This window comes from Xenopus laevis, chromosome 9_10L, assembly GCF_017654675.1.
Source record: "Xenopus laevis strain J_2021 chromosome 9_10L, Xenopus_laevis_v10.1, whole genome shotgun sequence".
NCBI classification, from domain to species: Eukaryota; Metazoa; Chordata; class Amphibia; order Anura; family Pipidae; genus Xenopus; species Xenopus laevis.
In genome coordinates, this window is record NC_054387.1 from 68,531,396 (window position 1) to 68,550,639 (window position 19,244).

The 19,244-nt window shown below is 33.9% G+C and overlaps 1 protein-coding gene across 18 annotated transcripts in view; it reads right to left on the reverse strand.

Moving 5' to 3' along the window:
* The window catches only part of neb.L (nebulin L homeolog), a 130,191-nt gene that overhangs the window by 46,858 nt on the left and 64,089 nt on the right, over window positions 1-19,244 (reverse strand). For all 18 annotated transcript variants that reach the window (XM_041576139.1, XM_041576141.1, XM_041576153.1 and 15 more), the window contains 28 exons: window positions 18,579-18,683; window positions 16,316-16,423; window positions 14,962-15,273; window positions 14,413-14,616; window positions 14,225-14,329; window positions 13,311-13,415; window positions 12,606-12,917; window positions 12,134-12,238; window positions 11,834-11,932; window positions 10,230-10,334; window positions 9,640-9,747; window positions 8,879-9,190; window positions 8,630-8,734; window positions 8,441-8,545; window positions 8,211-8,315; window positions 7,793-7,900; window positions 7,577-7,690; window positions 6,039-6,236; window positions 5,628-5,732; window positions 4,792-4,896; window positions 4,594-4,698; window positions 4,169-4,276; window positions 3,920-4,033; window positions 3,027-3,224; window positions 2,584-2,688; window positions 1,511-1,615; window positions 802-909; window positions 570-677 (listed from right to left, as the gene is read on the reverse strand). In XM_041576139.1, coding sequence (XP_041432073.1) covers window positions 570-677; window positions 802-909; window positions 1,511-1,615; window positions 2,584-2,688; window positions 3,027-3,224; window positions 3,920-4,033; window positions 4,169-4,276; window positions 4,594-4,698; window positions 4,792-4,896; window positions 5,628-5,732; window positions 6,039-6,236; window positions 7,577-7,690; window positions 7,793-7,900; window positions 8,211-8,315; window positions 8,441-8,545; window positions 8,630-8,734; window positions 8,879-9,190; window positions 9,640-9,747; window positions 10,230-10,334; window positions 11,834-11,932; window positions 12,134-12,238; window positions 12,606-12,917; window positions 13,311-13,415; window positions 14,225-14,329; window positions 14,413-14,616; window positions 14,962-15,273; window positions 16,316-16,423; window positions 18,579-18,683 — 3,876 coding nt within the window. The remainder of the gene's footprint in view (window positions 1-569; window positions 678-801; window positions 910-1,510; window positions 1,616-2,583; window positions 2,689-3,026; window positions 3,225-3,919; window positions 4,034-4,168; window positions 4,277-4,593; window positions 4,699-4,791; window positions 4,897-5,627; window positions 5,733-6,038; window positions 6,237-7,576; window positions 7,691-7,792; window positions 7,901-8,210; window positions 8,316-8,440; window positions 8,546-8,629; window positions 8,735-8,878; window positions 9,191-9,639; window positions 9,748-10,229; window positions 10,335-11,833; window positions 11,933-12,133; window positions 12,239-12,605; window positions 12,918-13,310; window positions 13,416-14,224; window positions 14,330-14,412; window positions 14,617-14,961; window positions 15,274-16,315; window positions 16,424-18,578; window positions 18,684-19,244) is intronic.

Genomic DNA, 19,244 nt, shown 5'->3' on the forward strand with positions numbered 1-19,244 from the left:
TTAGAGAGTCAAATACCACAAACATCTTTGATACTCTAATACTGAAATGAATTTCCTTAACTAAATCTAGATATGTCAACTTTTATATTCACTTATGACTGCCATCATATTCTTATTTTCAGAATTTCTATAATAAAATAAATAATATACTGAATATAATATAGTGAATAAAGTACCCCCTCTTGTAAAATATAAGCATTTTATAAGTTACCGAATAGTTCCATGACCAAATAAAAACACTACCTGAAGGCCAAGTGTTTTTATACACTTCATGGAACGCTGAGGTGTCTTCTAATATCCTGATACTTTGCAACAGGGGGTACTTTGTTTATTATAATACACAAGTTTCAATGAGTCAGAAATTGCATCACTAAGCTTGGATAATAACCGATGATATCACTAAGCACTGTTTATAAGGATAACATTTACAGGATATTCATCACTCTTGAGTATTTTATATATATACACACACATATATATATATATATATATATATATATATATATATATATATATATATATATATATATATATATATATATAATACACTTAATCAATAATAAACTTACATCACTTCCAATGAGTTGGGCCTTCTTAGCTCGAATAATCACTGGGGTGTCATTAGGGAGGGTGTATCCTTTAGGAAGGGATTTTACACCATCCTCACGATACAGGTTCTGGATTTAAAAAACACAGATTCATATAATGTAATGAATTCCTGCAATCATTGTTAAAATGCATAATATTATCATACATTTCTTTATACTACCTAATTCCAAGCCACTAATCGAATTTACTTACGTCACTCTGTAGTTTGTTAGCATTGCTAGCTCTCTCCAGATCGACTGAGTTGGCCGTGGAAGTAACTTTGCCTTTAATATTTTGTTCATAATCAGAATGGTATACAACCTGCAAATTAAAAGAATCATAGTCATCTTGCATCACATCGGACTATGGGTCACCATGATTGAATATTTTAATAAACATAAATGCTCAGACTAGATTTTTAATTGCACTACAGAATCATTTGCTACCAACAGTTCTAAATAACAATGTCTCAATTGTATGTCTTTGAAGTTTATTTTTAAGGTGTGTGTCATGCACCCCATATAATTTACTTCCTCTAAATATCTGTATTTTTTTAACAGGCTCAGCCCATCACACCCATGATTTATTTTCAAAGTGTAATGTTACCATTTGTAGAAGTGCATTGCAAGTGTTGACACAAAATTATTTGGGATAAGCATTACTGACAGTGACAGGTGTGCTGAAAATCTCCAGGTGGACCCTCTAGTAAACCCAAACAGCTTGCCCTCCTTACCCTCCAAAAACACTATGGCTCCCCTCCTTACCTAAGTCCATTGAACTGCACTTTTTTTGTCCACCGAAACATCGTGTGCTACTTACTGAACATGGACACCATAACTCTCTTGAAGGCATATAGCTAAAGCTGATTTGAAAATATAAAATTACTTGAAAAAATAAGTTAATAATAACAATAACTACTTACATCACTACTCTGCTTGCCACTGGTCACAGCCTGCACATAGACTGGAGTGTCCACGACTGATGTAAAATTCTTCTTCATTTCCTCTGCTTTAGCTTTGTACTTGTTCTGTAAAAGACAGAAGGTTGATCAGAGGACAAATACATACTGTAATTTAAATGTCTTTCTAAACATTGTTTAAATATGGGACAGTATGAATTTTAGAGGCATACATAAAGGAATCATTTTTGATAACCTCAAAGGCTAAAACTATAACAGCTCTTAAATTTAAAAACATGGTGTATGTTTAATGAATCAAGTTTTTATTATAATATGATTGTATATTTATTGGGATATGAATGGTTTATTAATGTGTTTATTCTGTCCTCCTCCTTTTTTTCTTGATTCAAAAAATTGGGCATTGGGATTTCCATATTGACAAATGGTCCTGGAATAAAATCATTAATATGTTAGGTTGTGGAACTCACAAATAAATTATTTTCTATAAAATGTTAAGGAGAAGCAATTAATGAGAAATAATTACTATCATAATTCTTCATTTTGTAGTGAAAGCATTATACAAATCATAAAGAAATGATAAAATGCTATGGGGCAGGATTAGCAGATATCAAACTGGAGGTTTCCTTCAGGATTCCCAGTTTAAGTCTTCTTAGGAATTGTTCAAAATGAATTAATCTGGCCTATCAGTGTCTAACCTTGTCCAAACCTTTAGGCATCCAATAATTTAGATCCTTATAGGAATTACTGATCTGGGATGTCTAGTACTATAATAGACTATGGACAATGATTTATTGTTCTTACTGATGACTCCATCGGTATTAATAGTGATTAATTGCAATCCAGTCCAACAGAGGAATGATTACCTATCTCATCTATTTTGGTCAATTATAGAACTAACTAGATCAGATGTATTATTGACATTAATAATTGCAAATAAATTGGAAAAATGCTATGTTATTTATAGATCTACCATTATGTATGAAACTGGTTTATTGAAAATTCACTAGCCTTTATTGGATTTTTATTGTATTCTCAAAGGTTTGTAATCCTTTGAGCATCTAGTTTATTATACTTACATCACTACGCAGGTCATAGGCTTGCTTGGCGTGTAGAATTTCTGGTGTGTCCCACACAAAACAGCCAATTCCCTTCAGCCAATGGAGATCATCTTTGTAGACAATCTAGAACAGAAGATGAGGAGAGAGAATACATCTTATTACTAGCAATGAAATATAATCTATGTATTCATCTACAATAATAAATACTAATAGCTACCTAATACTTTTCTTTCATCAAGATATTCATTTGTTTTAGTTTACCAAATCAAAATTTGCAATTTCTTAACCATTTCATACATTGAAGAGGGTGTTGGGGTGCAGCTTCTTTTCTCTCATCATGTGTACCCTACAACCTCCTGTATGTTGCTGTACTACTTGTAGCACCCCTAGATGAACTTATATTAAATAGAAGGAAAGTCTTTCTGTAGTCTGTAGCAATAGGATAAGAAAAGATTGCTTACATCGCTCAACTGTTCGTTGACCTTGCGGGCATGGACGTAGAGTTGAAGGTCAGGCAGACAGGTCCATTCGTGAAGGTATTTACGGTAATAGATTTCACTGACTTTATCCTGGGTCTCCCTCGCAGAAACAATTTCCAGCATATCTGGTGCAATGTGAACCTTTGCCTTGTTCTTCTCATAACCTTCTTTGTAGAGACGCTGTGGGGAAAGACAATGAATTATTTAAGGCTAAGAATAGTATATTGGCCTATTGTTGTAAAACAATGTTAGAAATAATACCAATGATATATGAAGCATTGCTCTAATATAGAATTTTCAGATTGTAGTTTTAAGTAGCCCAGATAATGTAAAATATCCTAAGATCCAGATCTGAGGTGTTGGCAATCACTTTAAAGACCTGTGGGGGAATGTAATAAAAGTTGCTAACGGAAAAACTATTCGCAATGTGAAAAGTTATGCCTTTGCACAAAAATTTTTGCTTTGCGTGAATTTAATATAGCTTTTGCAAGCCCAGAAACTGTTTAGTGACCACTTCCAATAGTTTGCGTCAATGAGCAGTCAATGTAATAAAACTTCTTAATGAAAAAGTCATTATGTTTGCTCCAAAAGGTTACGACACCTGCAAGCACTTCTTAAGAGTGCGCAATTAAAATTCGCAATGCAATAACAGTTTAAGGAACAATATTGCATTGAGACATGTGGATTTTTAATCTTATTGGTGCAATTTGTTTTGCTCTTTGAGACTTTAATTACATCCCCCTGCTGATCTTTTGGTGAAGTTAGACATTCCATTTAGCCACTGTGATTGTATACAGTTACTACATGACTATCCATAAACGTAAACCCAGTATCCATTTTTTAGATCACAAAAGAACAATCAAACTCAAACTCACATCGAGAGTAAGCTTGCCGACTTTAAGACATCTTGCGGTGGTTGGGTCATCCTGGACACCTTTTGGTAAGGTATAAAGTGCTTTGAATTTCTCATATTCTTCACGGTACTTGAGCTAAGGGCAAACATTTTTTGAAATTAATATTTCAAAGTTTATGTTTAAGCTAGCTTCACATTTGTGCTAATTATGAACATGTAAGCTTCACTGTTTACTTTAAAAGAAGAGATTATGAAAATGCTGCAAACTTACCTTACTGGCGATGTGCTTATTTTGCTTTGCAAATGCCAATGGAACAGCATCAGGTGGCAGCTGATAACTTGTGGCTTTGATTTTATCCCAGGCATGTTTGTATATGTTCTAAAGGATAAAGACAGTGTTTAGTGCTTTTAAACATTCTATCTCAACACTAACATCTCAATATGTTGCTCTTGATTCTGATTACAGAGGTGCCCCCAAGCACTGTATATTTGTATAGTTGACTATGACCCAATAATTTAGTTCAAAAGAATTTAGACCCCTTTAGATTAGAAAATGTATATACTATTATTCTTTTAAATGCACATTTAACAATTAAAATGTTTTGTATCCTACTTATGGATGTGTCTATCTACTCTAAAACCATTTAGTTGGCATTGTTAAGAGGAAAGAGCATGCAGTTACAAATTGAGACTTACATGGCTAAACAAACCCTTGAGGCTTTGAGTGCGGTCGTAGTCCACTGTTTCTAAAACAGTTGTATACTTGTCCTTGTTTTTATTGAAATCTTCTTTATATTTTAGCTGAAAGTAAAAGGAAATTGTATAGGTTAAGGATACATTAAACAAATCCCAGAGTGATTACCCAGAATGTGTTTTTTTTTTTCAACTACTCACATCGCTAGCATTTATGGCACTCTGAACTGCTGTGACATATACAGGAGTGTCAGTAACAACAGAGTAGTTCTTGAAGTTTTCTTTGCCCCCAGCTGTGTATTTTATCTGTAAAAAGATAAATATTTACAAAAAAAGTTTAAAATGGACCTTTGACTATGTTCCCCCTTCAGTTAAAAAATCAAAAAATCAAAAAAATCATTAAATCACAAATTTACTCCATCAAAATTTTTCAAAATAGGTCTCTGAGTCATAAAGCTTGAAGTTTGCCATGCCATTTTTTAAATTTGTTTTTTCAATATTTTGTCAATTTATAATCTCCAATAGTCAAAGGGCCAAATTCAATTCAGTGAAAAAATTAACACATGAAAACTCGTAGACAAGATTCAATTCTAGGAGGTCTTTTCTCCAAATTCAGTTCCAGTTTTTCCCATAGACTTCAATAGAGTTTTCTCGTGATAAACCATGAGATAAGTTCTTCTGAATTGAATTGCATCTCAAATTGAATCTCATTCATTCGTTTTTACGTAATAAACCTTTTTCTCACTGAAAAACTCAATATTAGAAAATAATCACAAAAACTTGAATTGTGGGAAAAAACTTTTATGTTGAACTTTAATACATTAAATTAAGTCCTTATTTCTGAATAATAAGATTATTGCGTGTATTTATGACAGACTACCGTACACGCATCACTTTTTTTCCAAGCACTTTTCATCATTCCAATTTGCCCTCTTGTGCCTAAATACTATAACTAATTATGAATATAATAATGTATCAATTAATAACTATTAATAACTAATTTGGCAGCATCATTCCTCAAATTAGCTGATACTTACTTGACTCTGAAGGTTATATGATGACTTGGCATGGATGATTTCTGGTGTATCCCACACATAGCACCCTATACCCTTAAGCCAATTCAGATCATCTTTATATAATACCTGGAAAAAGAAAAGATCATTTTTTCGTAAAATGTAAAATGTAAATAAATATTCAAAATAATACATTACATTTTAAAATTATTTTAGTACTCACTGAAATTACAGAAACATACATGTTTGTAACACTACAGTCAAGCTTGGGTACAAAACAATACTACACAGTAGTTTCTTCTACATTATTTTAGGACATATAGATAGAATAATAATTTAATCGGCTACTTTCAAACATAGCTAAAGGTTGCATGATTCTTCCTGTGAATTCTGACAAGTGCTCATATCAGTATTATGATGAATAGTGGCACATACATCACTCAAAATATCATTGGCTTTCCTTGCATGGATTACTCCTTGCTCATCAGGCAGACATGTCCATTCATGAAGGTAGTGGCGATATTCAATATCACTCAGGATCTGCTGACACTTCTTTGCAAGAACATTGTTCAACATGTCTTTAGGTATATTAATCTTGGTTTTGTTGTCTTCATATGCTTTATGGTAGGCCAGCTGAAATGTGAAAACATGACAAAGTTTCTAAATGTGCAGTACAACACTTTCTAAGTAACACATTTTATACAAAGTAAATCCACCTTTTCTTCAATTTGCAAACCGAAAACTAACATGTCATCTATTTTGTTCAGACCCCAAACTTTTTCACTATTACCATTCAATTATTTTCATATCTCTCTGACATCACATATGTAGTCCCCATATAAAAAGTTGTTTCGGTGAAGTCACCTACATTATTGTGCCTGGTTTAAATCACATGAATTGGTTTCTATTTTTTAAACTTTGTAAATTACTAGATTTATTGAACATTCAGTTTAAAGTGTCATTCTATCTAGTAATGTCCAGGCAACCAAATATGGTACGACTGAAGAGCTGCCTACAAAATGGTAATTTTATTCTTATAAATACTAGTTTATTCTGATACAGTTTGTAGATCTTTGGTTTCTGTGGAATCAGGATTTTCATCTTCATATAGATAGTAAAGATAATATATAACTTGGTTGCAGGGGCAATTCTGGGACTGCTACCACCTGAGGCCACCCCCCTCTCCTGCCCGTGCTTAAAAATCAGCGTCAGAGGCAGGGGGCAGCATCGCTAGTTTATTGAGCACAATAGCGCTTTCTGCACTAGCAGAGCAAATTTACAGGTTAAAACCCAGAAATATGGCTCTTAAAGTTACAAGTTCTCACCTTGCCTTATGGCAGAAGAGGTCTTGCTTGGTTGTATTGACACAAAGCTTTTTGTGTCAGATGAATATTCCTTCTATGTATCTATACGTATATTTTAGTAGGCTCTTTCTTACATTATTTCAGTTGCTACAAAATAAAGATTATATATATAGTATATATATATATATATATATATATATATATATATATATATATATATATATATATACACACATATACAGTATATATATATATATATATATATATATATATATATATATATATTTCTTGAGCTGGGCAGCACTCCGTATCAGTTTTTTTAGCCGGGTGCGCGGCGCGGTATAGAGTCCATAAATATCAATAAAAGACCAGCAACACCGGGATTCAACAAGATCAAGTGTATTAAAAAGTGATAGATAGATGTATATAGATATACACTTATATACACCAGGTAGGGACATCTTTTGCTTTTATTCATGTTTTAGGGGGCAAGAAGGCAAAAAATAAGAGGAAAGAATAAATGCTTCGGTCATTTCACAATCAAGTGTGTCTATATACAGTAAAAATATTTATAAAACTTGCATGGAGAAATCCATTCCTTAATCTCATGTTTTCAAATCAGATGATCCATACTGCTTATTTGGAATAAAAAACTGTTAAAGCCATTACCATACTCCTTATCTTCTGGAACTGTAAGGACTGAACCACACTCTGGAAATCATTAATCTGGGCTCCGGCAAGGTAATGTCCCTTCTCCTTTTCATGGAGCTCTTTGTATTTTATCTACAAAACAAAAGAGAGGATTCTCAGCAAATTATATGCTCACACTTATATTTTAAAAAACTTTTTGATTTTGAAATGACCTCATTTAATGAGAAAACTTACATCACTTGTTACATTCTTTGCATGCTTAGCTCCAACCAAAGGCAAGTAGTCAGGAGGCAGCTGGTATCCTAAGGCCTTACTGCTGTCCCATGAATCTTTGTATAATTTCTGGAAATGGTAAACGGTACAGATTAATTGTAAATATTATTCAGGCGATCATAATGCTAGAACCACAAAGATTTAACCTAGAACCCCCTAATTCCAAAACACATGAGGATCTGTGTCTTTAGAAAGCTATAGATACGTTACTTAAAGTCCCCTTAAAAATCACAAAACCACACAGTCTAAAAAACTAATGCAACAAAAACATTTACTACAACACGAAGTCTTTCTGGAACAACCCCATTTCCTTCCCATATAAGGAGATTTTTAGTTATTGTTAGGTGCAGTATGAGAATGACTTAGCACTGTACAGTACCTCACTAGTGAGTTTGGACATCTCCCTGGCATGGCTAAGCTGTGGAGTGTCTGGAGATCCAATGTAGTGCCCTTTCTCTAGATTGAAGGTCTCTTTGTATTTCAACTGAAAGAGAAATATAAAAAGTCAAGGAAAAACAAAACCACACAACAGCCATAATTTAAAAGCTAAAAGCTTCAATGTTTATATTTCAGATGGGGTAAGTACATACTAGAAATGATCAGACTTACATCACTTGTAATGACAGCATTGAGCTTGGCAAGTACAATTGGTGGTGTGTCAACCACATGCGTATATTTGGAGAAATTGTCCTGTGCATCTTTTTTGTAGAATCTCTGCAATGAGAAAGTATGCATTATTTCACCTTTAGGAAGGCTCTCCATTTATGAATAGTACAAAATTCTGAAAGTCATCCTCACCTCATTAATAATTTTCTGAGCTTTCTTCACTTTTTGGTGTTCCACAGAGTCAAGAGGGACCCATCCGCATCCTCGAATCCATTCTAGATCAGATTTGTAGATTGCCTAGAACAGCAATGCTTAGTATTATTTACTAAACTAGTTTTATGGTGGTCATAAATGTGTAATATTCAGACACTAAAATCCAAATGCATAGCCTTATTCATTTTATATTTACCCTCTATGTTGTATATATTAAAAGCTACTTACATCGCTCTGCAGTTCATAAGCCTTTTTAGCTTGTATACAGTCATTCTGATCTGGGTGACATGTCCATTGATGTAGATAATGGCGGTAATCAATACCACTAGCCAAATGCTGACCTTGCTTGGCCGATTCAATTGATACCATATCACCAGGGATGTGGATCTTTGACTTTTGTTTTTGATAATTCTTTTGGTATTCTCTATCATTCTGAACCAGGTTTACGTGCTTGAACCAGCGGAGTTTGGGATCATCATTTAAGCTTTTGACTCCGACATAGTGGCCTCTTTGTTTGATGTGTTCTGCTTTGTACTTCAGCTAAATATAAATAAACAAGGATGAAGATAGCATTTCTAGTGTTCACAGTCCAAAGGTAGCAACTAGCATTAAGGAATAAATTATTTTTTCATATTCATTCAGGTATGGGACGTGTTATCCAGATAAGGCATCTTTCCATAATGTGGATCTCCATACCTTAAGCCTATTAAAAGCACAGTTAAACATTAAACAAACCCAGCCTCCAATAAGGTCATTCATATCTTAATATTATTAAATAGTAAAAGAAAATAATTTTTTTAAATGTGAATTATTTTATTAAAAAAGATTTAAAATGAATTATTAAAATCAAAAAGAGTTTATGGGATATGGCCTCCTGTAATTCTGCGCTTTTTAAATAATGGGTTTCCAGATAATGGATCCCATACCTGGGATGAAAATAAATTATACATGAAAACAATGCTTTACAGTAAATTTCTAAAACAACCTACCTCACTCTGGACCAAGCTGCTCTTTTTGGCATGGGTAAGTTGCACAGCATCTTTAGGGAGCTGGTAGCCAGTTGCTTTGATATTCTCCCAGCCTGATTTGTAAAGTTTCTGAAAGAAAAAGAATCAATGAGCAAATGACATAGCATTACTTTTTTATTTAAATGCTGTTCATATAAAAAAAAAAAAATATATATATATATATATATATATATATATATATATAAATCCCTTTTATTCTTTTTAAAACAATGTATATTTCATGCTTGAAAGAGGGGTTGGCTTGCATAGACAGTAGCCTAGCTTTAAGCTGAGTCCCTAGGTTTTTTATCTGCATTCACCTGACATACAGAAGACTGCATCAAGTCATGCAATGTCTTCAAGATGATAAAACAGTGCGCAATTTTTAGTCAACCCACACAGTACATCTATAGCTTGTGAACTTTTCTGTCTGTGCTTCCTTTATTAAACACAAATATTCTAAACAGCAGTGAGTAAAGAAACCATTGGCAATGACAGAAGCACCTTCTACTAATCTTCATTTGCTTCACAGCAAAATCTCTGTGCAACATAGGAACTACAAGAATACCTACATCATTAACATTCTTTGCTGCTTCTCTTGCTGTTAAAAGTAGAGGGGAGTCATTCACAGCAGTGTACTTGGTCTTGACATTGTTCCATGCTTCACGATATTTGATCTAAAAGACAAACAAAATGTTATTATGGCAGCTAAAGAAATTGGGACCCTGTGTTGTTCTGAATGTCCTATTAGAAAAAAATTCCAGGAAGATTTCAATCGTACTCAAAATAATAAAAAGATACATTTACTTTTGAGCTGTTGGGACTGCATACATTTATAATTTACTGCCATAAATTGTTGCACTATGCTAAACTTTCAATTTATTTAATGAAAAATAAAATGTTAACATTTTGGATTTAAGACATATTTGAAACGGGGCTTCTTTCTAAATAATATTAAATACTAGGAGGAATTTCCCCAAAATAAAAAATATGAATACTGGATTTCTTTAATATACACAACCCCAGTGCAATAATATCCATTCATAAACCTGCCTGCTATGGATCGTAACAGCAACACTTGCTAGTCATACTGTATCTAGTATAATTAAGTCAAAGGCAACTGGACATTTAGGGGGCTATTTATCAAAGTTCGAATTTCGAAGTTATGTGAATTTTTCTCACTCTAATAAATTAGAATGTACTCGAATGGGAGGTTATTTAAGAAAAACCTCAAACGTCTAGAATTTTATCGTATAGGAACGATCTGAAAATTTGAATCGAATTTGAATTGGGTTTTCATCTGAAAAAAAAACTTGAATGTCAGGAAGGCTATTAACACCTTCAAATGGTTCAACTGACCTCTGCTATTAACTTCTACATGAATTAGCCAGGTTGTAGGTGGCGAAGGATCGAATTAGAATTGTTTCCAGGGTCGAGTAGTGATAAATCTCGCATTCAAATTTGAGTTGGTGGTTTTAAATTCGAAATGGTGAGTTTTGACCAAAAATATTTTGAAAATTCAAATTCGGATTTACCATTCGAACCTTAATAAATCTGCCACTTACAGCTTTTCTTGAAAACGCTTCACCACTCATCTGAGTGCTTTCTTCAGTTCAACTGAATTGATAGTGAATTCCCCTGCATTTAAACCCTTGAGGGTAGTGAAGTCACAGATATCCAATAACAGTGGTTCCATTGAACTTCAGTAAGGTGTTGGCTGAAACTCACAGATGTGTGAAAGTGTGATCTAGTCACAGCCAAGACAATTGTTGTTTTGTGGGTTTGGCTCACAAGGCAAAGAGGCAGAATAAGTATTTAAGATGCCCAAGACACCAGAAGTTATGCCCCACATATTTGACTGCAGTCGGTCAAATGTGCTCAAAACTAATTCAGCAGCTTGTGACCCAACTGAGCTGTAGACGTAGAAATACAGCAATTTTACAACTTAACATTACTTTATAAATACTAACAAGACTATGAAAAAACAAGAGCATGTATATCTTCATGTACGCTTCATGCAGCACAGGTGACTGACACTGCAGATATAATGCAATTCTGCTTTAATACGCATATATATATTTATTCATGTGAATTTTCTCACAAGCCTCCACCTACAAAAGGGGATGCCGAACTAACCATTTGTTTTGCATCTGCATGCCGTCCACATGATACTTACATCACTTAGAATGTCAGCTCCTTGCTTAGCAGAAACATAATCCACTCTGTCAGCAACAGCAGTGAACTTCATTGTATCGGGTTTGGTTCGATATTTCCTCTGTAAAATGAAAAAAAGATCAGATTCAATATTTTTGAGTAGTAAGCTGCTCTGGAACTACATCTTAAAAAAAAATTATAATATATATATATATATATATATATATATATATATATATATATATATATATATATATATATATATATATATATATATATATATTAGTACTTAGGGGAAAGTACAGTATAAAAAAAAACATACCTCACTCAAAATGTCCTGTGCTTTTTTAACCTTCTTCACTTCACAGGAGTCATTAGGCATCCATCCAATCCCCCGAATCCATTCTAAGTCAGACTTGTAAACTGCCTAAAATTATGAGAAATGATGAAGTTTGAGATTATATGTAAATCTTGATATTTGCCCAACATGTTAAGTAGTTTGGCGTACCTAGCAGTATAGATTAAGTCAATTAAGTAATAAAATCATTACCTTTTCAGTGAGATGCATGACATCTTTGACAGTTGATTATTGGTTACTGTGTTGTTAAATACTATTACGTCTGAAACATGTGCATGTTCCCCCTTTTTTGATGCAACTAACCATAGTGTGTTTTTATGTATTATAAGGACTTTAGATTGTAAGCTCCATTGGTGAAGGGTAAATATTTGATGATCAAGTTGCTACATAAAACAATTTAAAGAATGGATAATAAAAGTAATAGGCATGTTCTTACATCACTCTGCAATTCATATGCTTTCTTTGCTTGTATGACATCATTCTGATCTGGGAGGCAAGTCCATTGGTGCAGGTATCGCCGATAATCAATATCACTGACCAGGGTCTGGCACAGTTTGGCTGACAGGATGGAAACCATATCGACCGGAAGGTTCACCTTGGTCTTTGTTTTCTCAAAGTTCTTTTTGTATTCAAGGTCACTGGGAAGTTTAGAAGCGTGCATGTTCCAAGCGATTTTATTATCATCCTTAGCTGATTTGGTGCCGATGTAGTGGCCTTTTTCTTTTTCATGGGTTTTCTTGTATTTATACTACAGGGGAAACAAGCAAATGTGCAGCAGTTATTATACCCAGGTTTTATTCTTATACCGATTGTTAGGGTTAATGATAATTATTTTATAGAGGTTTAAAAGTAAAAATGGCTAAGCTCTATCTTTGTAATTTTGTAAACAAACTTTTTGAATTTGCTCATTAAAGGGGTGGTTCACCTTTAAGGTAACTTTTAATATGTTATAGAACTGATCTTTGCATTAAAGTTTCTTTCTTTATAAAATAAATCCATCATGTATCAATGGATAATATTTTATCTTCTTAGCATTTTATATCTCTATCTCAAGATAAAGCTAAGTAGAGATTTGTTGCGTGTGCAGAGGATTCTGGGTATAAGTAAAAAAAGAAAATTATTTTGAGATCAGATTACTCACATCACTTGCAATTTCCCTTGATGCTTTGGCAGCCTTTATAGCAATAGCATCTGGTTTGAGGTCATAGATCATCTTAACTTTGTCCCAGCCCATCCTGTAACGTTTCTAGAGTCAAGCAAACAATCAAAAGTTAATGAAACTGTCAACAGAAAAAAATGTTTAATTTTTAACAGCAGCAAGCTGAATCAACTGATTCTTATGACATTAATATGACCACACCATGTAACATAGCCAATGCTAACTGAATGAAAGTAACTTCTCCTCCAAGCCTGTTTTGATTTCAGTTTTAGATCAAATTACTAACATTATTTGCGACTTGTTAACTTTGTTATGATGCAAAATAGACCAGCAAAATGCTCAATGTTGATCTCTGCGATATAAATAAAAAGGCATAACATCATTTTCTGTGCCTGGAAAACATTTAAGTTGAGAATGCTGCATTATCCCTGTTGCATTCTCAGACACTCAAGCTGTAATTTAATGTAGTAATTCATCCAACTAGCTAATACATTTGATAGGTTACTATAATGTATGTGTTAAATATCAATCAGTATCAATATTTATACGTGTCTGAGCCTTCATGATCTGTTATCCCATGCCAGCCAGAAAAAGGACTGGTCTAGAATATCAAAGCTGATGAAAGGCTATTTTATGCTTCCAAGGGGACAGAGTCAAAACTGTGTAAATTCTGGGAAACCATTAAATTGGTGGGGGGGGGGGGCAGGGTAAGACACCACATGCTTGTATGGAACAAGGAAATTGTTACATTGTGTATACATAAAAGTTAGTATTAACTTGCTAAATGAACCTTAATGTGTTTTAGGAGTGTTTAACAAAACTCCTAATTGTTAACAAAAGCAAAACAAATGACGACTAAAATGTAAAGATTAGGTAAACAAAATCTAGTCACTTACATTGCTGACATTAATGGCATTGGCTCTTGATAGCATGATTTCAGGAGTATCTGGCATGACATGTATTGTTCTCTTGTCTGTCTCCCAAGCTTCTTTATACTTACTCTGTTTTTAAAAGAATATATAGCTTTGTAAGAAAACATTAAAAAACAATAAACCACAATACTGATATACTCTAGTTAGCTTACATCACTAAGCTGATCAGCATTTGTTTTAGCCAAGAGAATTGAAGGCAAGTCAACAATGCTGGTGAATTTAAAGCTGCTGGGTGGCTGACGGTATGCTCGATCATTCAAAATAGTTTGGGCCTTTTTCACTTTCTTCACTTCCAGAGAGTCATTAGGGAACCAGCCACATCCACGGATCCATTCTAAATCGGATTTGTACACTGCCTGCATTTGCAAAAAAAAAAAAGGAAAATATAACAAATGTAAATTTGTGAATATTTTAAAATTAAAAACCAACAGTCTGCATCAAAAGCTATCCAATCACTGGCTGATGAGCACAGATTTAAAGGACTGCATGAGACAGCATTCCTAAAAACCTCTGACCCATAACAAATGAACGAGCATATACTATAATAGCGAGATTGATGTTACGATGTTTTACGTATAATCATAGTGCTTGCATTACTATTTGTAACATTTTATCAATAGTTAGTGATCGGTAATTACATTTTCCAGTAATATTATAATGTTTTTCCAAGATCAAAGCATAGAACCAAAACCATAACCTACATCACTTTGCAGTTCATAGGCCTTCTTTGCTTGAATGACATCATTCTGGTCTGGCAGGCAGGTCCACTGGTGGAGGTGCTGACGGTAATCAATGTCGCTGACCAGTTTCTGGCAGTTCTTGGCTAACAACACAGACAGCATTTCCACTGGACTATTGTACTTCGTCTTTAGTTTCTCAAAATCCTTCTTGTATTCACGTTCACTCTGGATCTTTGCCACATGCATGGCCCACACAGACTTGGGATCATCAGCCAGACTTCTGAACCCAACATGATGCCCTTGCTGCTTGCGATATCCAGTTTTGTATTTGAACTGCATTAATACAAATAGGTTAAAAAATATAAATCAGAATCCATGTCTATAAACTGCGAATTCCCCATCCACTATCTTGCTATCCACTACCAGCACTGGTGAATTTGTGATTTTCACACCAAATATTTAAATTTGAAATCAAGGATTAGACATACAGGTAAGGGACCTGTTATCCAGAATGCTCAGTACCTGGGGTTCTCTGGATTATGGATCTTTCAGTAATTTCGATGTTTGTACCTTAAATCTACCAGAAAATCATATATACATTAAATATGCCCTGGTTTTGTATCCAATAAGGGTTAATTATGTCTTGGATCAAGTTGGATCAAGTACAAGGTACTGTCTTCTTATTACAGGGAAAAAAGGAATCAATTTTAAAAATGTGGATTATTTTTTATTAATTTGGAGCTTTCTGGATAATGGGTTTCCAGATAAGGGATCCCATATCTGTATTTATAGGTCTATACAGCTGCTTTCTATGAGGTAGTGTTAGAAAAGCCTCATTCTATTAGTGAAGCAAACAATAAGGAGGTAGAATTTATTTCACCTGGTAATAACTTTGTATTAAAGGACCAGTAACATCAAAAAATGAAATTGTTTTAAAGTAATAAAAATATAATGCAGTATTGCCCTGCACAGGTAAAACTGGTGTGTTTGCTTCAGAAACACTACTATTGTTTATATAAATAAGCTGCTGTGTAGCAATGGGGGCAGCCATTCAAAGGAGAAAAGGTTTAAGTTACACAGCAGATAGCAGATAAGCTCTGTAGAACATAATGTTGTCTGTTATCCATTATTTATCCTGTGCCATATAGCCTTTTTTCAATTTCCGCCATTGCTACTCAGCAGCTTGTTTATATGAACTAAATTAGTTTTTCTGAAGTAAACAGATCAATTTTACCAGTGCAGTGCAACACTACATAATATTTTCATTACTTTAAAACACTTTCATTTTTTGATGTTACTGTTCCTTTAATCTACTGTATTATACCTGTAATCAAATCTGCAAGAAAAATGCTCTTTTACACTAAGACATACTCACATCACTGACTATATCTCTAGATGCTTTGGCTGCTTTTATTGGAATAGCATCACTGCGTAGGTCATAACCCTTCTTCTTACTTTCTTCCATTGCCAACCTGTAGAGTTTCTGAAGTGAAATAAAGACACAAATGTCATACAAAGTTATAAAACACAGCCACCTGGCAGGACAGAAAGCCAGTATATGTTATTTATATGTTCACATGTTTATTTTATGATCTCATGTAAATACAGTATCTGGTGCCTGTTTCAGGACATAAATTAGGGACAGATTATTGTGAATAATGTGGTAAAACCAGAGGAGTATTTAACATATAGGCACTCGAGGGCCTGTGCCTATTTAAGGGGGCAACCCTGGGATGCCTAAATGGTAAATAAAAGTTTAGCAAAAAAAACTCTGCTTCCTCTGCTGCCGGATACTTCACCATTAAATCTGACAGCAGAGATGGTGGGTAGGGGGTCTGTACTGTGGCGTGCGGGCAGAAGAGATGTCACCTGTATGTGCATTACGACATGATGTCACATCCACTAACATTGTTGTGCACACGTATATGGGTGCACACAGGGCAGGTGCCTAAATGGCACTGAACCAAAACATGCTCCTGGGTGAGACCACCGCAGGCCTGATTCACTGGTCTTTGGTCATCTTCCAAAATCTTAAACATTTGGTAGTAGGTAACATAGTTAAGGGCCCAAATAATCCAGAACCCTTTAAGAGGAATGCTTGGATGGACTGTGAATATCCTTAATTAACAGTCTGGTGACATTTTTACTGGAGTAGTTAGTGGTAGTGGCTTGAAAAGCTGTTTTAGAGCAATGCTTACAGGCAATATATTTAAATATATTAAAATATATTTAAATATATTTCACCGAAAGGTAAAAAAATGACTGGTAGGAGGCAAACATCAAAGAACAAAGGAGAGTAGGAAATTATTTATAAGATCATCAGGAAATATGGCTAAATCTGAAAAATAACAAATAATAGTATTTAGGAAACTTTTGACAAAGAGACACTAATAGGGGCAGATTTATCGAAATGTGAGTTTAGATCTTAATAAATAAAAACTATATTCCTTCCTATGGGATTTTTAGAACTGTATTTATCAAATAGTGAGTTCTAACTTTCAGCCATTGATAAATACAATTTGAAAAATCCCATAGGAATGAATAGAACGTGGTTAAGTTTTAATTTATTAAGATCTAAACTCGCATTTTGATAAATTTGCCCTAAGGGCTAAGGCACACCAGAGTTCTGATGACCAAAATTTGTAGCACTGTTCAAGACACTGTATTCACTTGAATGGGAAGTAGAGTAAGTTGCATTTAGCCCAGTTCTAGAGCTCAAAAGCACACCTTTTCCAGTGCAAGTGGACAGCCACTGGATGCTAAAATTGGCATTTTATTAGTGCCGCAAGTAGTGGCATAGATCTAAGAGTCAACACATTACTGACTGGGTGTGGGTCTTTTGGTTCTTTGGATCTTAGGATTGCTCTCCCAACCTCTAGCCAATACTAAAACCCACTTTACGGTGTGTGACTTTATACAAACTAATCGAAACAATAGTAAACAATATAGGTACTGCTGTGCTTTTAAGAGGGGACCTGTCACCTGAAAAAATTATTCCAAATCCCATTTATCTCTTATTGCTTCACATTTTTAATTACACTATATAAATTATTTGAATCTTGTTTCCTTCAGTCTGGATGATAGCAAAGAGGCAGGAGCCATTTAGTGGACACTGTTATTAAAGCAAGCCTTGCATCATCTCAAAATCTTGTTTGTGCACCAGAATGGGGAACCTGATGTCCATCCCCATGCACTGGTTACACAATTAAATGGGGATGAGAGCCAGGGAATGTGGAGATTACAGTGATATCTAGTATGTGCTGAATGTAAAGTAATTGTCTGCCCCTGCAACAATGCTTAAGGCACAGAGGAGGGGCAGGCAATATTTGATTGACAGCATTTTTGAATGAGTTTACAACAACTATGAATGCTTTAATATAAAAAAGAATTTGGATTTCATATTTAATTTGAAAAGGACTTTTATTATACATCTTGTCTGGGTGATGGGTCCCCTTTAAATTGCTATTGTTTCTGTCAATTGAAAATATTCAAGATATATATGCACCATAGAAATAAGAAACAAAACATTTCAACAATATATACATTTTGTTAATAGTCAAAATAGATTTAAAAAAATGTGTTTGTCAATTGCACCTAGAATCTTGACTTGGAGGTACAAGCAAGATGTAAATACTTACATTGCTGATGTTGATGGAGTTGGCTTTGGACAAAACCATCTCTGGAGTGTCTGCAGGAAGGCTGAATTTTGTTTTCACTTTATTCCATGCATCTCTGTACACATTCTGTATAATATGGATGAAAAATCAACAGTTAATGCTCTTCATTAAAAAACAAGGGGGGGTATTTACTGAAACTCAAATTTATCAAATTTTTTATTAAAATAAAGTCAACCTAACTCGCACGAGTTTAACTCATTTATCAAATAATCAGCTCGATAAAGTCAGTTCGGGAAAAGAAATGTGACATTAATATAATACTAATACTAATAATAAAATGTTTTCATTTATGTTAATTTCTAGACTGTTCACATAATCCCTAGTTCTATCAAAAAATCTGTAAACATATAAAAGTCATCCTATCATTCCTGTAAACTTTTGTTTTTATTATGTAGCTATTTATTTTCGTCTTAAAATGCTTTAATTCTAACCAGTTGTTTTGACTAGTTGTTTGCTTTTTCCACAAGCTCATATTAAATATATTTAATCATATACTTAACTTATTTTCCATAGAAAAAAACCTACTTATTCAACATACATGAATTTACTTTGAAATCTGATTGTTCAATTATTGTTATATTAAATCAATACAGAAGTAAGTAGAAGAATATATGTTTTGGAGTACCT